General features: G+C 42.1%; 1 protein-coding gene across 3 annotated transcripts in view; it reads left to right on the top strand.

Moving 5' to 3' along the window:
• Nucleotides 1–17,027, top strand: part of MYLK3 (myosin light chain kinase 3) — a gene marked incomplete at its 5' end in the record, with an annotated part of 35,303 nt that overhangs the window by 11,748 nt on the left and 6,528 nt on the right. For 2 of the 3 annotated variants that reach the window (XM_083869903.1, XM_083869902.1), the window contains 8 exons: nt 7,955–8,045; nt 9,315–9,741; nt 11,807–12,360; nt 13,565–13,670; nt 14,724–14,817; nt 15,090–15,199; nt 15,834–15,975; nt 16,730–16,800. In XM_083869903.1, the coding sequence (XP_083726029.1) occupies nt 7,955–8,045; nt 9,315–9,741; nt 11,807–12,360; nt 13,565–13,670; nt 14,724–14,817; nt 15,090–15,199; nt 15,834–15,975; nt 16,730–16,800 (1,595 nt within the window). Of the gene's footprint in view, nt 1–4,362; nt 4,876–7,954; nt 8,046–9,314; nt 9,742–11,806; nt 12,361–13,564; nt 13,671–14,723; nt 14,818–15,089; nt 15,200–15,833; nt 15,976–16,729; nt 16,801–17,027 lie in introns of those variants that run through there. The other variant, XM_083869901.1, reaches the window with a different exon arrangement.

Here is a 17,027-nt window from a genome sequence, read left to right as displayed (position 1 = left end):
CTTAATTAGAGCCAGTGCCTCCTTTGTGCTTGCTGTTGTTAGAATTGGTCTGTTGCTGCACCATTACCCTGTGGATATAGTGAATTTACCTTTCCTGCTGTTCATGAGAGACTAGGTTTAGTATTTCAAAAGTTTAGGTACCCTAAAAAGGTTCAGTTACCCTTTCATTTGCTGGGGAGAAAATTAGGAAATGTATGTTAATGAGCTGCAGCAATTAGATGTAGATTAAGTAGATTTTTATTATAATTTGAAAAAGCTGACATCTGGTTTCTAATTATGTTAGAGATATTTGTAAAATAATTTACATGCTTTTTTTTTCTCCTCTTTGCCTGAGCAGTGTTTATCAGATGTAGCCAGACTGCTTTGAGCTTATTTGCCTTGATTTTTCCTTTTGTAATCTCCTGATGTTTTGCCACATTGAGTTCTCCATCTCTTTAGAACTCTGTTGCACTGCAAACTTTCCCCAAAGCCTTTAAGTTCTGTATTAGGCTTTGGCTTTTTATAGGCCATATAAAAAGTTATTTTTTCATTTTCTCATGTATTATCAGCCATCTCCAGTTTTACAATGTTGTTGGAAGCAATGCAACAATCTAATGAGATGATCTGTTTGAGCAGCTGGTTTTAACCTCTGTGACATTTCTTGTTTGGGGTATAAGTCTCTGCTGTCACTTCAGTGCATGGTGTAGATTTTTTAAAATATATTTTGTTTTCTCTTCACTCCATATTTGAGGATTTTTTCCTTCCTTTGGGTCAAACCTAGCAAGGAGGAATTGTAACTAAACTGCCATATGATAGATTTTCTGTGTTGGATCTGAATTTTCCTCTTGTTTTCTGACATCTCTCTCTCTCACAACTGGGAGAGTGTGTGTGAGGTGTGAGCCAAAGAGGAATAAACTCTTCTCCCCCTTGGGAATAGGAGTTTCTTTGGCTCGAGGTCACTCATAGTTCTGTTTCTCCAGCATGTGTGTTCCTTTTCTCTGCATTCCTGAGATAGCTGATACCTTGGAGGTGTTTTAAAGGGATCAGAGCAATTCATTTCAGTCCAGCAGACAATGGAATCAAGGCAGTTGCCTGCACACTCCAGATCCCAGTGCTCACTTTTTGTTACCTGGAGGAAATGAGCAGGAACCCACAGGAGATCAGTTGTCATCAGAAACTTTGTTCAAGCTGGATCCAGATGATGATGGAATCTTGTGGGTCACCAGTTTTGGCAATGCCAGCAGGGGTGGCTGAACATAACTCTACTCTCTGCAGAAATCCTGCAGCATTCCCTGGGATTTGTTGTTCATACAACACTCTGAAATTCAGGGACTGAAGATGAATCACCCTGTGTAGTGGGATCTAAGAGCAAAGTGTCATTGTGAGCAATAGCTCCCCACAAAGAAAAAGTGAGTTTGATAGGCTGGAGCACTTGTCACAACAGCTGTGCTTTTTTATGGTGTTTAAGGCATTTTAGGATTTTTCCCTTTTTTTTTTTTGGTAACTATTGAAAGGCTTGGGACTGGAAATGGAAATAAATACTCTCTGCAGGCTGCTCAAGCAAGATCTGAACGCTGGGCACTGAATCAATGTTCTGAACAACAATTGCCTGCTTTTGTAATTCAAAGCAAAAGAAGCAAAGGGTTTTTTGCCAGTATTTGAGCATATTATCATCCTGAAGGCAAGACAAACTGTTAGACTTGCCAGAGCCATTTTTTTCTGTTTGTGTGTTTGCCAGCAGTGCAAAAGGGGAGAGAATGGAGGAATAAATGAAAAGAATAAAGAAAAGTTGACCTTAACTTTGTGACAGATGTTTAAAACTTTTCACTTTGGTCCAAATGAGGTTTCCTTCTCTGTCCTTCATCCCATCTATAATTTTTAGCTGTTTATGGATTCACAGTTTGATGTAAGTAGTATAAAATAATATCAAACAGCTGTATCTGAGAAGGAGGCAGTTATGGCTGTATCTTTCCTGTTCCTCAGACAAGACCGCCAAGGAATATTTGTTGCATATTTTTAGCAAGAATTCTCCATAGAGCATTATCTCAAACATCTCTCAGTGGACTGTGTGAGCAGTTGGGTGGTGAAATCTGTTCCATGTAGCTGGAATCCACAGTGCATGTGGCTGAATCCAGAGGAGAAAGGGATGGGATTTTATTTATTTATTTATTTTTCTGAAGCCCCACTTTTTGCTTTAGACAGCATTTACCACAGTCCATTGCACATGAGGAGGATTAAATCAGCAGTTCCATGGATAATAACTCCAGATAATAACAACTGGGCAGCATTCCTGCTTTTTGCTCTCAGTTGTTAAATAACAAGAAGGCAGTTCAAGGTTTTGCAGGACTCGTGCTTGCCCCCAAACATGCCCAGAGGCCAGTTGTGCTCACTGCTTGTGCTTGCATTGTTTTCTGGCCATTTGCTATGCCTGGAGTAGCCCACTGGTGGTGGCAACTTGAGTTCTGAGTGTGCACTTGGGGATCACTTTCTGTGGCTAATCTTCCTTGTTGAAGCATTTGCTATAAGTTGTCTGACTTTAGATACAACACTCTTATGACTCTACCACTTTCTTCTTCCTAACAGGACAACATTCAGCAGGTACTCTTGATTTAGTGAATTTTGTTGGTTGTTTTGTTTATCTTTTGTCATCAAGCATGTTTGTGAGGTTGAAAGAATTAATTACTTGGAGATGTTTGCCTAAAAACTCTGATTCTTTAGCTGCAGTAGTAGAGTTGCAAGGTGTGTTTATTGTCCATGTCCTAAACCTTCAGGACAGAGCTGTTTATTTTACTGTGTTGTATGGGATATCACAAAACTTACAGCATTCTATCCCAGACCACTGTGAAAACACCAGTGACTTTAAAATACCATTTTGTTTAGGAGAAGTGACATGGCACCAAGTGCCAGGTTTTTTTCTAAAGTCATTGCTTGGTATTCAAACTCTTCTATGAAGGTGGTGAGCAGTCCAAGTCTCACAGCTTTGGCTGTATTTGCTAGAGCTGGTTATTGGCCTCTCAATGTCACAGAACCACCAGGCTGGATATAATTATATGATGGCCTTGGTTGATGGAACACTTTTTTAAAACTGTAAATAAAAATTCTCGACTTACAGAAATGGCAAGGAGTCAACATTGTCTTGAGAGGGTAACTTTAATTCTTCTACTGCTCTGTGGGAAAGGTTTTAATGTCTGGAATGTCCTATGTCATACAGGAAATTCACTTTAAGAGTGCTATTTTCTTTCCGTGTGCTCTTTACAAAATTGAGAAGGGACAGGAGGCAGAGGGGTGCTGAGTATTCCAAAGGCTGTGGCTTTGTTATGGTTCCATTGTTTCTCCTCCCTGCCCTACACTCAGTGCAGAGGGACCTGGGGGAAGCAGACACAGTCGTGTGACAGTGTCACACATCTGGCATGGGACAAACTGCTCTCTCTATGCCACAGTTCATCCTCTGTGGCAGAGAACTGACTCCCCTTCTGTGTGCTATTGTAAGGGGACATTCATTAATGTTTCTAAAGCATTCAGAACTGTGGCAGTGGAGCCTGTGCAGTGTGAAGTGACTTTGTCTGTTCTCTAGTGACTGTAATTTGTATAGTAGATATGCTGTGATTCAGAAGTGAAAAGCAAGTCAATAACAAATCCTTTAAGATTTATGATTTAATAATTTCATTGCTAATAGTTTGACTAATTTTGCTGTGCCTTCATTATGATTATGATTTTTATTTTCACTTGGTTCATTTTTATAACCTGGGAGAAAGATTTAATTTTAGAAGTTTCAGTTGACTAAGACATGCTGGTGCTAGATACGTATTTCAGATCATTGTCATTGTACTCTATTTTTAAATTCAAGTGCCAGCCAACTGAAAGAGCACCCTGTGTCTCTGCTGGGTGTTCTGCATCCGTGCTGCAAAGCTGGATTCTTCCAAGCTTCAGCACAAGGCCAGCCAGTTTACTTTTATGTTTTTTCCTGCTTAATGAAGGGAAGTTTCTAGCACCTTTTCATTATCACAGACCTAAAACTGATCATGAAAACAATCCCCCTCCCTCCAGAGGCCTGCACAGGCATTGGCCATTGTTAAGATGCTTGCCTATCAACAGCCACTCCAGAAAGAATTTTAAATGGTTTTGTGACGTCAAGGAGGCACAAGAAAACATAGTCTGGTGCCAAATTGCCTCCATCATTGAAAGCACACAGTAAGAAACAGATAACACAGAAATAAATCTTTTGTGCAGGAGCTATCTCATGATACGCTCTAGCGACTCCAGTAAGTGAGCTTGTCTGGTATAGGAATAGCTGAAGAAGATGAACTTTCAGAGCCTCAATTTTTAATTTATGATTAATGAAAAGCCAGCCTAATCTGTCTGACTTCCTGCTGTCTGGACACAATGTCTGCGGGGAGCCTGGACCTTGCAGAGGGAAACGCCCTGACAAAATTCCAGCCTGCAAAAGTGAACAGTTTAAGTACGGTGGACAAAAAACTATATCTCTTGAATGAAAAGGTGGACAAACTGTTGCATTTCCAAGAAGACCTGACAGGCAAACTGCAGCGAGTTGACAGAGGCATTGCTGGTGTAGAAAATGGCATTAACAAGCTCTCAGTATCCCCAGCAGCTCCTGGTGACACAGATGCCCTGCAGAAGGGGCTGCAGGTACCGGACAGTGCTGCCCAGCCTGATGTCCAGAGCATGTGCTCAGAAGTGTTGAATTTGATGAAAGCTGCCCAGCTAGATGCCTCCAAGCATAAGGAGAGGCTGGCAAAGATAGAGAAAAGGGTTGATACCCTGGATAAAGTTATTACGTTTGTGGGAGAAGTATTAAAAAACTCTAAAGTAGTGGATTTCATTCTCAAAGGCATTGTGCCCTGGAAGAAGGGGAGTCTGCTGGAGATCCCTGTTGAGGTTGGTTTAGTTTTGCTGTTCTTCATTTTGCTTTATGGCAGAGCAGGGCTTTAGGCTCTCCTGTCAATCTCTTGCATGATGTTTAATTCAAGTTTTCCTTTCTGTGTTGCTGGTACAGATTACTGCTGGGACCTTTGAATTGCAAGGTATTCAAACTCTTAAGGCAGGGATCAAGCTCAAAATAGTGTCTGAGGGTCCTGAAGGGTGCTGGGCAGTCCTGTAATGACTGTGAGAAGGAGATTGCTGCTGGAAAGGAAAATTCAGCTTCTACCAGTGCTCAAAACTCAGCAATGTCACCCAAATTAGTGACTGAATTGAGGCCCCAGTGAAAAGTATGAGTAACATACTTTCGGGTTTTTTTGAGAGAAGCTTCTATTTTCTTGTTTGTTCATAAATTCTGAACACAGCTCCAGTATCTGAGACCTGTGCTGACTTATGGTTGTGTTACTGAGTGTATTTACGTGTCCTTAGACATCTTAGTTGTCTTTAGCTACATTTTTGTGATGCAGCTGTGACTTCATCAACTCCATTGACATCGTTCACTCCCGAAATCAAGTAGTTCTTGTGTTTGCAGGTTCCCAGACATCAATTCCCAAGAATTTCTTAATTATTGAGGACAGTGAGGGAGGAACAGGCAAGACCAGTACTTAGTTGATACAGTGTTTTAAAATAGAGTAACCTTGTTTTTTCACAGTTACAGGCATCTGGAATTAGTTCTAGGTAATGGGAGTTTCCATTTTTCACTATGGCCTCTACCCCACTGTGGGAACGAAAGAGAGGAAAACTGCAAGAGCTTTTTCCATTATTCATTCAAATGTGATTATAGAGATGTGATTACAGTAAGGAGAATTTAGCTCAAATGAAAATGTCCATTTGTATCTTAATCCAAATATTTTTCACCAAAACTGTAAAATCCTTTGATGGGAAGGTACATCTAACCCATTAGAAGAACAGAACAGTTCTTCATGCCAGTGTACCTTTCCAGGCTTATAGTGGTCTCCCTTTTTTAAGTGCCAGATGCTGGCAAATGAGCTGGTCTGTTAGGAGACAGAAGAATTTATAAAGTGGCATGGGCAAAAATCAATTAGTGTTGAGAACAATAAATCATGCATTAGTTATCAACCTTGACTCTGGATAGAGATAAAGCTCATACTTGCAGTTCCAGCTTCAGTTCTACAGGTTTTTGGAGAAATGGGAAAGTCTGATGAGTTTTGGGTAAAGCCGTGTTGTTACAGCCACTGCCTGCTGTCACTGCAAAATGCCTGGAGACAGATACTGCCCTTTGCTTGATTTTGTGCATAGGAAGATAGAGATTGAGGTGAAATGACCTGCTGCTGACAACCTGGTGGGCTGGGAGGGTGTGGAGGTCTGTGTCCCAGGCTCTAACCTGTGCCTGGTTGGAGACCAGTCAGGGTGTAGTGGGTGAGCAGCTTTGTGGCAAACTCCAGTTTTGCAGTATGACCATCACTTTCCTCCTTTTTTGTTTCTGGTCATGAACACTTTTTGAAATTGGAGCATAAGGTCAGTTATAAGACCTTAAGACAGGTTTGTGCTTTGATCACAGTCTGCTGTGTGATATCTGACCTAGGCTCAGCTTAGTGAGGTGGTGTGTGTACGTGACCTGGCTGGGAAACGTGGAGCAAGGCACAGGTGAACGTGAGAACAGATTACCTTGTGCTGAGCCATCTGCGAACTGTTGTGTGACAGCAGCACAGACGTGTCCAGAGAGCTCCGCAGTTGCAGGGGTAGCACAGAAAAAGCACTTGCTGCCTGCTTGTTCCTGTTTTCCAGCCTTGGTTGTTTGTACCAGGGCTCTCCTTATCATGGGATGGGCTGGGAGTGGGGAGGTCGTGTTTGCATTTCTGGGTGAAACTGTTGACAGCATTCCAGGGATGCCTTGGGAATGCTTATGGAAGAAGTTTTGTGGGGTTGGAGTCAACAAAAGACTGTGAATTGAGCTTCCTAGGTTCCAAACCTCTAACTTCTTACTTAAAAACCAGAAAAAACGCACCAGCATTAAACTGTCACTTACCCAAGGCTTTCTTTGCATGTAGGATTGTGCCAGAATAATGTTCACCCTGGTCATTGTTGCAGGTTTTCTTAGAGCTGTAATAAAAAGGGTAATGACTTTTTCCTACTTTTACTCTTCGGGTGTTTTGGGTTTTTTGGGAATGGGGAGGTGGGGAGGCTCTGTTCAGTCTGTAGGGTTGGTGCATGAAATCCTTAACTGCTTTTACTAACAGGTGAAGGGCTGATGTAGCTGTCTTGTAATCAGTTACCTGCAGAAATACTTTACATGTCGCTTATTTGCTTGGCCAAATCAGGATAGGAGGCTAGATCATCACTAGATTTTTAACTGTATGCCAACCACAGGAAATATTATACCTTTTCCTAATTTCGTGTAATGCTTTTTGCTATGTAGAAGTCAGTTGTAATTTGATTTCCCATGTATTGCTGTGTGAAGTCTTTAGTGGTCCTGTTACAAAATATCCCTCCTCTCAAATTAATTGGGGGAAAAACACTGCTTAAAGATAAAAATCTGCTTCTGTTTTTAATAATTTTAAAGATGACATGTGAAATGTCAAGTATATCACAAGAGTTGATATAAACCTAGAGATTCTTTTATGGTGTCACCTCCTATCTGGTCAAATAATAAATTTTTAGATACCGTGAGACAAATACATCTTGACAAATATATTCAGAAACATTACTTTTTGTTCTGTCACCAGCCAGAAAGCAACAGAAATACAGTGTCATTTCTTTTTCTACTGTCTCATGTTTCACATGTCATACTTTTTAATCAATGTGAGTAAAGATGACAGGAGGCAAAAACCCTGACAGTGAAAATCTTGGAAAGCAGTGAGCTAATGTATTAATCTGTTGTGTTGTTTTAAAAGGATGTCTGCCTGCAAAGGCAGGGAGCTGTTGAAAGAAGGTGGTAAACACAGCACTGACTAATAACTCAGAAGAGATGTAACTGTCCATTTTACAGTCTGAAGCCTCCATAGTTGCAGGAACTAGTGAGAAATAGACACTCTTGGCTGTAACTGCAGTTTCTGTGTTCCCCTGTCATTTTTAGGCCAAAGATAAGTCTGAGGAGAGTGGTGCAAAACCTAAGCATGTGCTTAGTAACAGAGGAACCCAGACTGAAAGCAAGAAGCCTCTGGAAGGTATGTATCACTCCAGGCATGCTGCAAGCTTTGACTCCAGAATGTGCAGCAGACAAACTGGAAATTAATAGCCTGCTATTTCCCACTACCTGAATTACTCAAATGTAACTGAATAACTTTGCCCCTCAGTACTGGGAAAATAGAATTGTTCTCACTGCCTTCACAAGGTGATTTATCCCCAGGATCAAGCACCACAAAAAGATAGAAGATAAATTAAAAGGAGCACTTTTGTTTAGCTCAAGTGCTGGGGTTTTTTGAGTTGGCTTTCAGTGAGCTGAATTCAGAGAGCAGAGCTTGTTTGGAGGTACTGTGAAGATAGTGGCCCTATCACATAGCAAACCAAATAAGTTCTTTTCCATTAATATGTCTGTAACAGCCCTCCCTCTTCCCCCTCTCTGAAAAAGGGACGTGTTGACACTAGGAATATCTTTTTTTGATCAGCAAGTTTCATTGGCCAAAATCAGTCAGGGCCAGATTCCTATTTCGGGTGCATCTGTCAGGGCATTGCCCTGTTGCATCCATTGTTAGTGCCTGTGGAATTGCTACAGGGGTGAATGTGATGTTGAGCAGGCCCTGTCATTCTGTTGTCTTCACAAATTGTCAGTGAATCCCTTGCCTCATGGGCAATCCCCTTTTTAGCTTCATTGCTTTGGAAGTGACAAAAACAAAGCAAATGGTCACAATTCTGACTCAAAAATGGGATGGGGTTGTGAGCAAACCCTGGTTGCTGGTGATGTGGGCATGCTGAATGTTAATAATCGTAGCCATTGTCATGGGAAGATGATGAAGAACATTTTAGTCCTTTTGTGGAAGCTGCACTGGGCACTGTCTCACCCCTCAGTGTCCCCTTAGACCTTGCTGGGTGTGTCTCTACCCCTCTAACTGGGGAGAGGCTGCTTTGGGATCAGGAGGGTCCTGCAGCATCTGCGGTGCCTTAAACTACCTGTTATATTTGCCCACAAAGTGATTTCAGATTTTAGATACAATGAACTTGAGCCTTGGAGGTTTTTTGTTTGCTTTAAGGGGTCCAAGTTCAGTCTGTGGCACTGCTGGAAAGCCACCAGAGCAGGTAAATCTCTGGTTTTAAGCCACAAGCATTAGTAGTATGTCAAGCCTGATGGTGTAAGGATTTTAAACCTTTTGGGGGATTCTTGCTATCTTTTCAGGTGTAACTCTGTAGGTTATTTTGAGAGACGTGTTGCTTTATTCCTTCTCTATTTTGCCATCACTTTTACCAAGGATGGTTTATTAATGGATTATTTTATTCAGAGACAAAAAGCGTGAAAAAGCCGGATGAAAACAAGGGAGCATGTGAGAAGGTGAACACTTCCAGTGCTGTAGCCCACAAATCTGACTCCAAACCCCAACTTAAAGACAGGACAGCACAGCAGCAAGGGGTAGAAGGTGCTGGCAAAACACAGAGCTCTAAGAGCTGTGCACAGCAAAAGGACATCGATGCCAAAGCTTTGAATCAACACAATGGTCTTCCCATCGTACATCAAGATCATGCAGACAACCAAAAGGCTCCTGCCAAAACACAGAACGTGGACAGAGCCCCACACCCTAATGAGTGCCCCAGGCAGCCTGTTCCTCAGAAAGCTGGGAAGAATGAAACCAAAGCCCCAGCACCACGGGAAGCTGTGCCCTCCACATCCCGGGCTTTATCTGACACGGGCTGTGAGGTGACACACACCAGGTAAGGCTTCCTTGGGAGCTTTCTGTGTCACCTGAAACATGAAAATGTGTTAGAAGGGACAAAAGGAAAGACAGGCCATGAAAGGAGGCAGCTCCTGCATGATGGGGTGGGAGTGGAGAGACCTTACAAGGGTTAAGGAGGAGGCTCAGGGGACCCTGTGTGGAGTTCTGTGCAGCCCAGGGCTCAGATGGGAGAGAGGGGGTTGAGGTATCAGCATTTCTTGTGTGCTGACATAGGAAGGTGACCACCACAGAGGAGCTCAAGTAGTTATAAAACACTCACTCCCTCCCACCCCTTGGTTTTTACAGCCATGGGGGTGAAAGGAATTTGAGATATTTAATAGTGTATGACAAAACCAAAGAACTTGTATTTGTTGTCCTCAGTGTTCTCAGTGTCTTGGTCACCTAAAGATTGTTCATTTATTCATCTCTATCAGGCTAACTTTTTCCCCATATAGGTGTTTCATAGTCCATTTTCGTTTGGGTTATTTATCTAGGATTTTATTTTAATCCCATTTATTTAAAATTTAAAAAGCATACACAACAGATAACAACAAAATCCCACAACCAAAAGACCCCTACCAGCTAAACCCCGACAAATGGAACTTCTGTGGCAGATTTTAACTTCAGTACCTTCTCTGTCTGGGTGGGTGGGTGGCTGTAAAGTGGTTTATATATGTGTGTGAGGGGGTGATAGACACTCATCTATACACACCCACCAATGACTTTGGGTGGGGAATTTCTCCGTTGTTCATGTGTACAAATTTGATGTCTGAGCCCCAGATTTTGGTTTGGGGATGAGAGAGGCCAGCAGATAACTGGAAGGCAGAACCCCAGGGGCAGCTGCAGCCCAGGGCATTGTTGTGGTTTGGAGTGTGAAGTCATTGGCTGGTAAACACCTCTCTAAAATGGATGCAACTTTTAATGAAGTTTGTAAGCCCACACAGAGGCCTCAAAGGAACATTGTGTTCCTCAGCTTGGAGAAATGCCCAAGAGTCCCACTGAGTTCAGGCTTGTCTAGATAGCAGAGGAAGTGTTTGCTCAGAGCTGGCTTCAGCTGCCCTCACAGCTCACACCAGAGCAGCTTAGATCCACAGCACAGCACCAGGGTGTTAAAGGTGCAGAAAATGAGACCTTTCAGACTCCTGTTTTATGAAAGTCGAACCATTTTCTTTCATAAAATCTTTCGTAATGAGGTTGTTCCACCAAAAGATGCAATAACCTTTGTGAAAATGAGGCATGTTCTCTCCCAGACCTCAGAAACTCTCTTCATTTGCCATTGTATAAAATTTATTTTACAGCTTAACCAGTTTCAATTCAGCCTTGGTAAAAATCAGACTCCTCATGACAGTTGGAGCAGTAACAGTTGACTCAAACATTATCACACAAATGTCTTTGATGGAGTTTAGGAGCACAGAGAATTGGTTCTAACCTGTATTCTTTTTAGGCAACACAAGGGAGGAAAAAAAAATCATTAAACTTTTCCAGTAGTTAAAGTGCCAAGGAAAATAGTATTGATGGAGTGAGATAGTTTATCAAAGTTAGATTCTTAAAAGAAAGCTGTGGAAAGAATACTATCCCATCAGAAGACCCAAACACAGATGGCTGAGTGTGCAGGTCAGCCAGCTGGAAAAGGATACAAACCATCAGATTTGTAGAGCCATATAAGCAGCCAGCCATTTAGATAATCAGCCTGTAATTTGTGAGAGCAATCACTATCCTCTCTCTGCCCAGATGAGTGGTGTTTTATTAGACCAACTGTAATAACTGCAAAAAGTGGGTGAGTTTTCAAATGTGGGATTAACTCTTTGCAGAGTGAGACATTTTGTTTAGCAGAAGGGCAGACATGTAGAGAGATGAGGACACAGAAAAGGAATCAGCATGGTTTTTGGTGCTCTCCCCTTGGTGTTTGTGAGTCTTTCCTAGCAAGATTGGTAGAGTTAGGTGTATCAATGCTGTAGAATTTTATGAGTTTGGAAACTTACAGATTTTTCTTCCCGCACAAAGTTACAAAAACCAGGCTGGTCACCAGCATCAATATCAAATGTCTCCTGTTTGCTCTGCAGGATATCCATCAGTGTACATATGACTGACATGAAAGAAAAGATTGAAATGGCCAAGGAGGGAAACGTAAGTGACAGCAAAGGTAAAACTCCCAAAGTGAAATCCACACCAGCAGATTTGAAAGGAGCCAAACAACTGCCTGACAAATTAAAACTTCAACAGAGTTCTAAAAACATCAGCTCCAAGCCAAATTCAGAAGTTAAAGGGGACAATAACCAAAATGAACTTGCACCTCAAACAGGGAAGCAACAGTTGTTCCCGAGCAAGCCCAAACCAGGTGAAAAAGTTGAAGAGAAACCAGAACTAAAATGCAAGCCCAAAACCTCACAGAATACCTCTGCAAAGGAGCCTGTGAAAAATGCAGGGGTAGAAGTGGAAACCCATCAAGAAACAGCAAAAGCAGAAAAATCCCCAGCAGATGCCAAGTCTGAGAAGAGAGAACCTGAGACTGCAGGGGGAAGCAGACATGATGCTCAGCAGGGTACAGGAGAGGCACCAGGGAAGAGCAAGTCTCTGGAAGCTGGCAGAGCTCTTCCCACTCAAGGAGAAATCATTGGTAAGTTGCTCACAGTTACTCTAGAAACCTGTACATTGAGGGAGGATTTAGTGCTATTCCTGCCTGTTGTATAGACAATAAGAGCAGGAGCAGTGCTCAGTAGAACACCCATGGCTTACCCTGCAAGGGTGTTTTGCATTGGGTACCTTGGACAATGTGAATAACAATTCACAGGTTCTTTTAATAGTAACTTTTCTTTAAAAGTGTGTTTGGAGAAAAAAATAATTTAAAATAAAATAACATGAAATGTATGTGTGATGGGAAGTATGAGAATTTTGAAAAAATCCATTTTCTTTAGATGAAGCATTTGTTGCTTCAGACAGAGCAGGCAAACCAGACACACTTTAGCAACTGGAGATGCAGAGCACAGAGCACAGCACTGCAGGAAATGTTTCTTGTTGTGGCCTGTTGTGTTATTGGCCGTGGATCTCTTGGCTCCTGAGGGAACACTTGGTTGTGTTGTCTCAGGGATTGCTCTCTCCTGGCAGCACAGAGGTGTGTGTGTTCCAGAATGTACAGACATGGGCACATGACCTGACTGCTCTGCTGTTCTGAGCAGGGGCTGGAGATGAGCTGAGTACATGTTAAATTGCAGCCTGAGATACCTGGAGATTAATTATAAAATTGCTTTCAGTGGGGGACATAAAAATGGGTTTAATGAAGCTTTACTCTAGAAAACCTTGGACATTGAGTGATCACAGTTAATTAATTTAGCTTACCACAAACAGACTAAACCTAATGGTTGTAATGCTAATAATTGCATTTGGAATTTGGAAATTGTCTGCAAAATTCTTGCTGCTAAGAGGAACCTCATGATTTCATCAATCACTATCCTCATTCCTCAGTGCTGTGTATTTTTGCTGGTTTTTCTGGTTGTCACATAACAATTAAAAGATGATAAGTGTAATTTTTTTCAAACTTTTAGATAATATTTTCTGGTGGTGGCCCTTTCTGTTAATGCATAAACTAAGATGTTGGTCCCCTAAAGGTGTCCAGTGGGTTTACTCTGTTAAAAAAACCAAGCAGATATTCAGGAGGGGATGGATCCCGATCTCAGTTCTGGGACAGTGTTCCTTGTCTGTAAAAAGGCATTTTTAGCAGTGAAAGCCCCTGCCAACCTGTGGGGTGAAATGTGTGGTGTGAGGGGGTGAAAGAGGGCAGTGATGTGTGCAGCAGTGGCAGTGACCAGCCTGTCTCCCTGCAGATGACAGCCCCTCTCCTCCAGCTCCCTTCGAGCACCGCATCGTCAGCGTCAGGCAGGCGGAGGTGACCACCAGCTACTCCGTGTGTCGACATGAGGTGCTGGGAGGGTAAGTGTGCCTGTGCTGTGCTGTGCTGGGGAAATGCAGGGAGCTGCAGGGCTCTGCTGCTGGCCCCAAGGTGTGTGTGTGAGGCACAGACAAGTTCTCTGCAGCCAGAGGGAGTGGGTTCATCCTGGAGCCCTTTGGGTGATCACAGCTGCTCCTACATCAAGGATGTCCCTTAGATGGCTGGTTTCTGCCCCAGCCCCACTGTCAGATGCCTAGCTGCCATCCTGGTGACTGTTTCTTTCTTTTGTTATAATAATCCTGGCCTCAGTGTTGTGAGAAGAACCTGTACCCTTAAGACAGTCAGATTCAGAGCATTTGAAAAGTCAACAAAGCCCAGTAGGTCCGGCAGCTTCCAAAATCTCTTTTTTTTTCCTGTGCTGAGCTGCACATTAAAGAAAATTAAAGAAGAGTTATAATTACTTTGACCTTATGTTTAGTTTTCACTCATAGGAAGTCTGCAGCTGCTTCAGCTTTTGTATTCCTGTATCCTTACTTATGTGACAAGAAGGCTTGATTTACACATTGATCCAAGTACAAATATGGCTTAATAAGCATCAGCAATGTGATGCAACCGCAGGGAAGATGGTGTTTAGGAATCATCCCAAGGGGCATTAACATATCTGCGTGACATGGGGGAGAATTTCCAGCACGCCAGAAATGCAGGCTCTGGAGGGGCTACAGTTACTGGTCTTCTGGTCATTTAAAAAGTTCTGAGATCAGGACAGAAATATCCTTGTTAATATACCCACTAACACATCCCTGAAGGACAGCGAGGGGGTCCAGTTACAGAAGGGAGCCAGAGCATGGCCAGGCCATCATACCTCAGCAGGACCAACGGGGCTTAATATTTTAATGTACGCACTGAACAACTGGCTGGAAAGATAAAACTAATCCTTCATAAGCTGAGAGAAAGAGGAGCTCCATGCTGCTGGCCACCCGACTCCGTTCACTTTGTCCTGGGCTATTTTTGCTCGTGGTAAGAATAGTTCTAGGAGAGATTTCTGTGCTGAGCTGTGCTGAGCTGCTTTCCCGTCTTTTCCTTGGCATCCACAGGGGGCGTTTTGGGCAAGTCCACAAGTGCACGGAAATATCCACGGGGCTCAACCTGGCGGCCAAAATCATAAAAGTGAAAGGAGCCAAAGAGAAGGTAACCACACTGCTGGGAGCTCTGACCCTGCCCTCCCTGCCAGCCCCAGCACCACTGCCCCATAATGGGCAGCTCATCCTTGGGTACCATCAAATATTGCAAAATCGTGGGCTTAGTGTGACTCTTCATCATCTCCTGTATTCATGATTAAACCCCCAATTCCCTGGAGATCTGTGGTGTAGCTGTTGTTGGGCTTTATATATAGTTCTGTTTTGGTGTGTTGAAATTTAGGAGCGTGTTTGGCTCATTTTTTGTTACTTTATTTTTTTCAGGAGGAAGTAAAAAATGAAATCAACATCATGAACCAGTTAAATCATGTGAATCTGATCCAGCTTTATGATGCTTTTGAAACCAAAAATAATATCACTTTGATCATGGAATAGTAAGTTTAAATGACCTCAGGAATTGTCAGATGTTTGGGTTTTCTCAGGTCACTAAAGCAAACAGGGGATGATAATTCTGAGCTGTGAAGAAGTGAGTGGTTTCCCAGCCCAAGAGAGACTTGATCTCACTTTCAGAAGGAAAAAACAATGTTTTAAAGGGAATTTCTTCAGGTTAAAAAGCTTGTCAGAGCTTTATCTCTGACTAATTTTCTTTTCTTTGCAGAATTAAGTTCAGTTGTCAGCTCATGTGAAACAGCTTTCAGTTTGAGAAGTTCCATTTAGTAAATTTTGTAGGTTGAAGACTTATTTTCCCATGACTAGTAAGATGAGTTAATAACAGATACTTTAGTACTCCCTGAAGGTTCTCCAGGTCCCACAGGATCACCAGGTCGTGTGGGTTTGGGTTTGACATGTATCCCCTCAAACACTAGTGACAACTTTGCCATTTTTGAATTTAGATTGATACTTAATTTCAAGAGAAATAAATCTGTTGAAGTCATTGACCCTGCTGATACACTTTATAGTGGATGTTTTGTTAGGACCCTCAATTACAGAGCCTAATTCCCAACTGAAATAAATCAGGCTAATGCAAGATTTTAGGGGTTTTAATGCTTTTCTGTGTGAAAATTTTAGTCTCGATGGTGGGGAGTTATTTGACCGGATCACAGATGAGAATTACCATCTGACAGAGCTGGATGCCATCCTGTTCACCAAACAGATTTGTGAAGGAGTGCACTACCTGCACCAGCATTACATTCTCCACTTAGATCTGAAGGTCAGTTGTTTGTGCTCTCTGTGCATTAGTGGTGCTGGTTTAGACAGCACAGAGTCTCTCATTACTGAGGGGTAATTTCTCATTTCATGGACTCACATCATAAAGGATTAGACTTAAAACCTACAATGAATGGAGCTTTAGAAACTGATTACTTTTTCCCAATGTCTATTCAGTAGCTTGCTTGGAATCATCAGGATTCTGGGCTTTTGCCTTTCTTAAATCAGAAGCTTTTCATTCTCTGTAGCATTAAACAATCCCCTTTTATCATCAATGAAAAAAACCCATCCAAAACCTCCTTGGCTAGAAATGCCCACAGTCTTCCCTCCATTTCCTCTACCCCTTTTTGACAATGTACAAATACCTGTTCAACCATTCTCTATAGTTTGTACTTTTTACTGCTTGGAACCAACCTGGAGCAAAATTGCAATGTTCTCCTAATGGCCCCTTAATAACTGATATTGTTAAACAGAAACACAAGCTGTTTTTTTCCTGCCTGCTTATGTAGCACCTTACACAAATGATATTAGACCAGGCTGGCTCACAGACAGTTCTGCAGTTGTAGTATGTTTGGATCCCATCAACCCCTTTCCCCACCTGGAAAAATGTTCTCATTGGAAAAAAAAAAAAAAAAAAAATTGGGGAGGTGCATTTGATCTGTTTTTTGTGGCTTTTTATGGAGGGAGTTTTAGACTATCTTTTGCTAGGGTATCTCTCTCAAACATTTAACTCAAAATGCCCTCTTCTCTTTCTGTAGCCTGAAAACATCCTATGTGTAAATCACACAGGAAACCAGATTAAAATTATTGACTTTGGATTAGCAAGGAGGTAAGAAAGTTCAATTGTGAATTATTTTAAAAAAGTAAAACCAAATCAAACCTCAAACCTCTGACATGTTTCTGGTAGTTCTTTGGTGGGGGTTGTGTTTTGATGGCTCTGTAATAATTCTGTGTGAATGAGCTAAGCATTATGCTTTTGCAGGCATGAGTTTTCAGATGTGTGCATTAATTATCTAATTACATTTTCAAATAACATTTCTCTTGGATAAAGCTTTA

Source organism: Zosterops lateralis (genome assembly GCF_965231275.1).
Source record: "Zosterops lateralis genome assembly, chromosome: 12".
Classification (NCBI taxonomy): domain Eukaryota; kingdom Metazoa; phylum Chordata; class Aves; order Passeriformes; family Zosteropidae; genus Zosterops; species Zosterops lateralis.
This window is presented reverse-complemented; position numbering and strand designations above follow the sequence as displayed.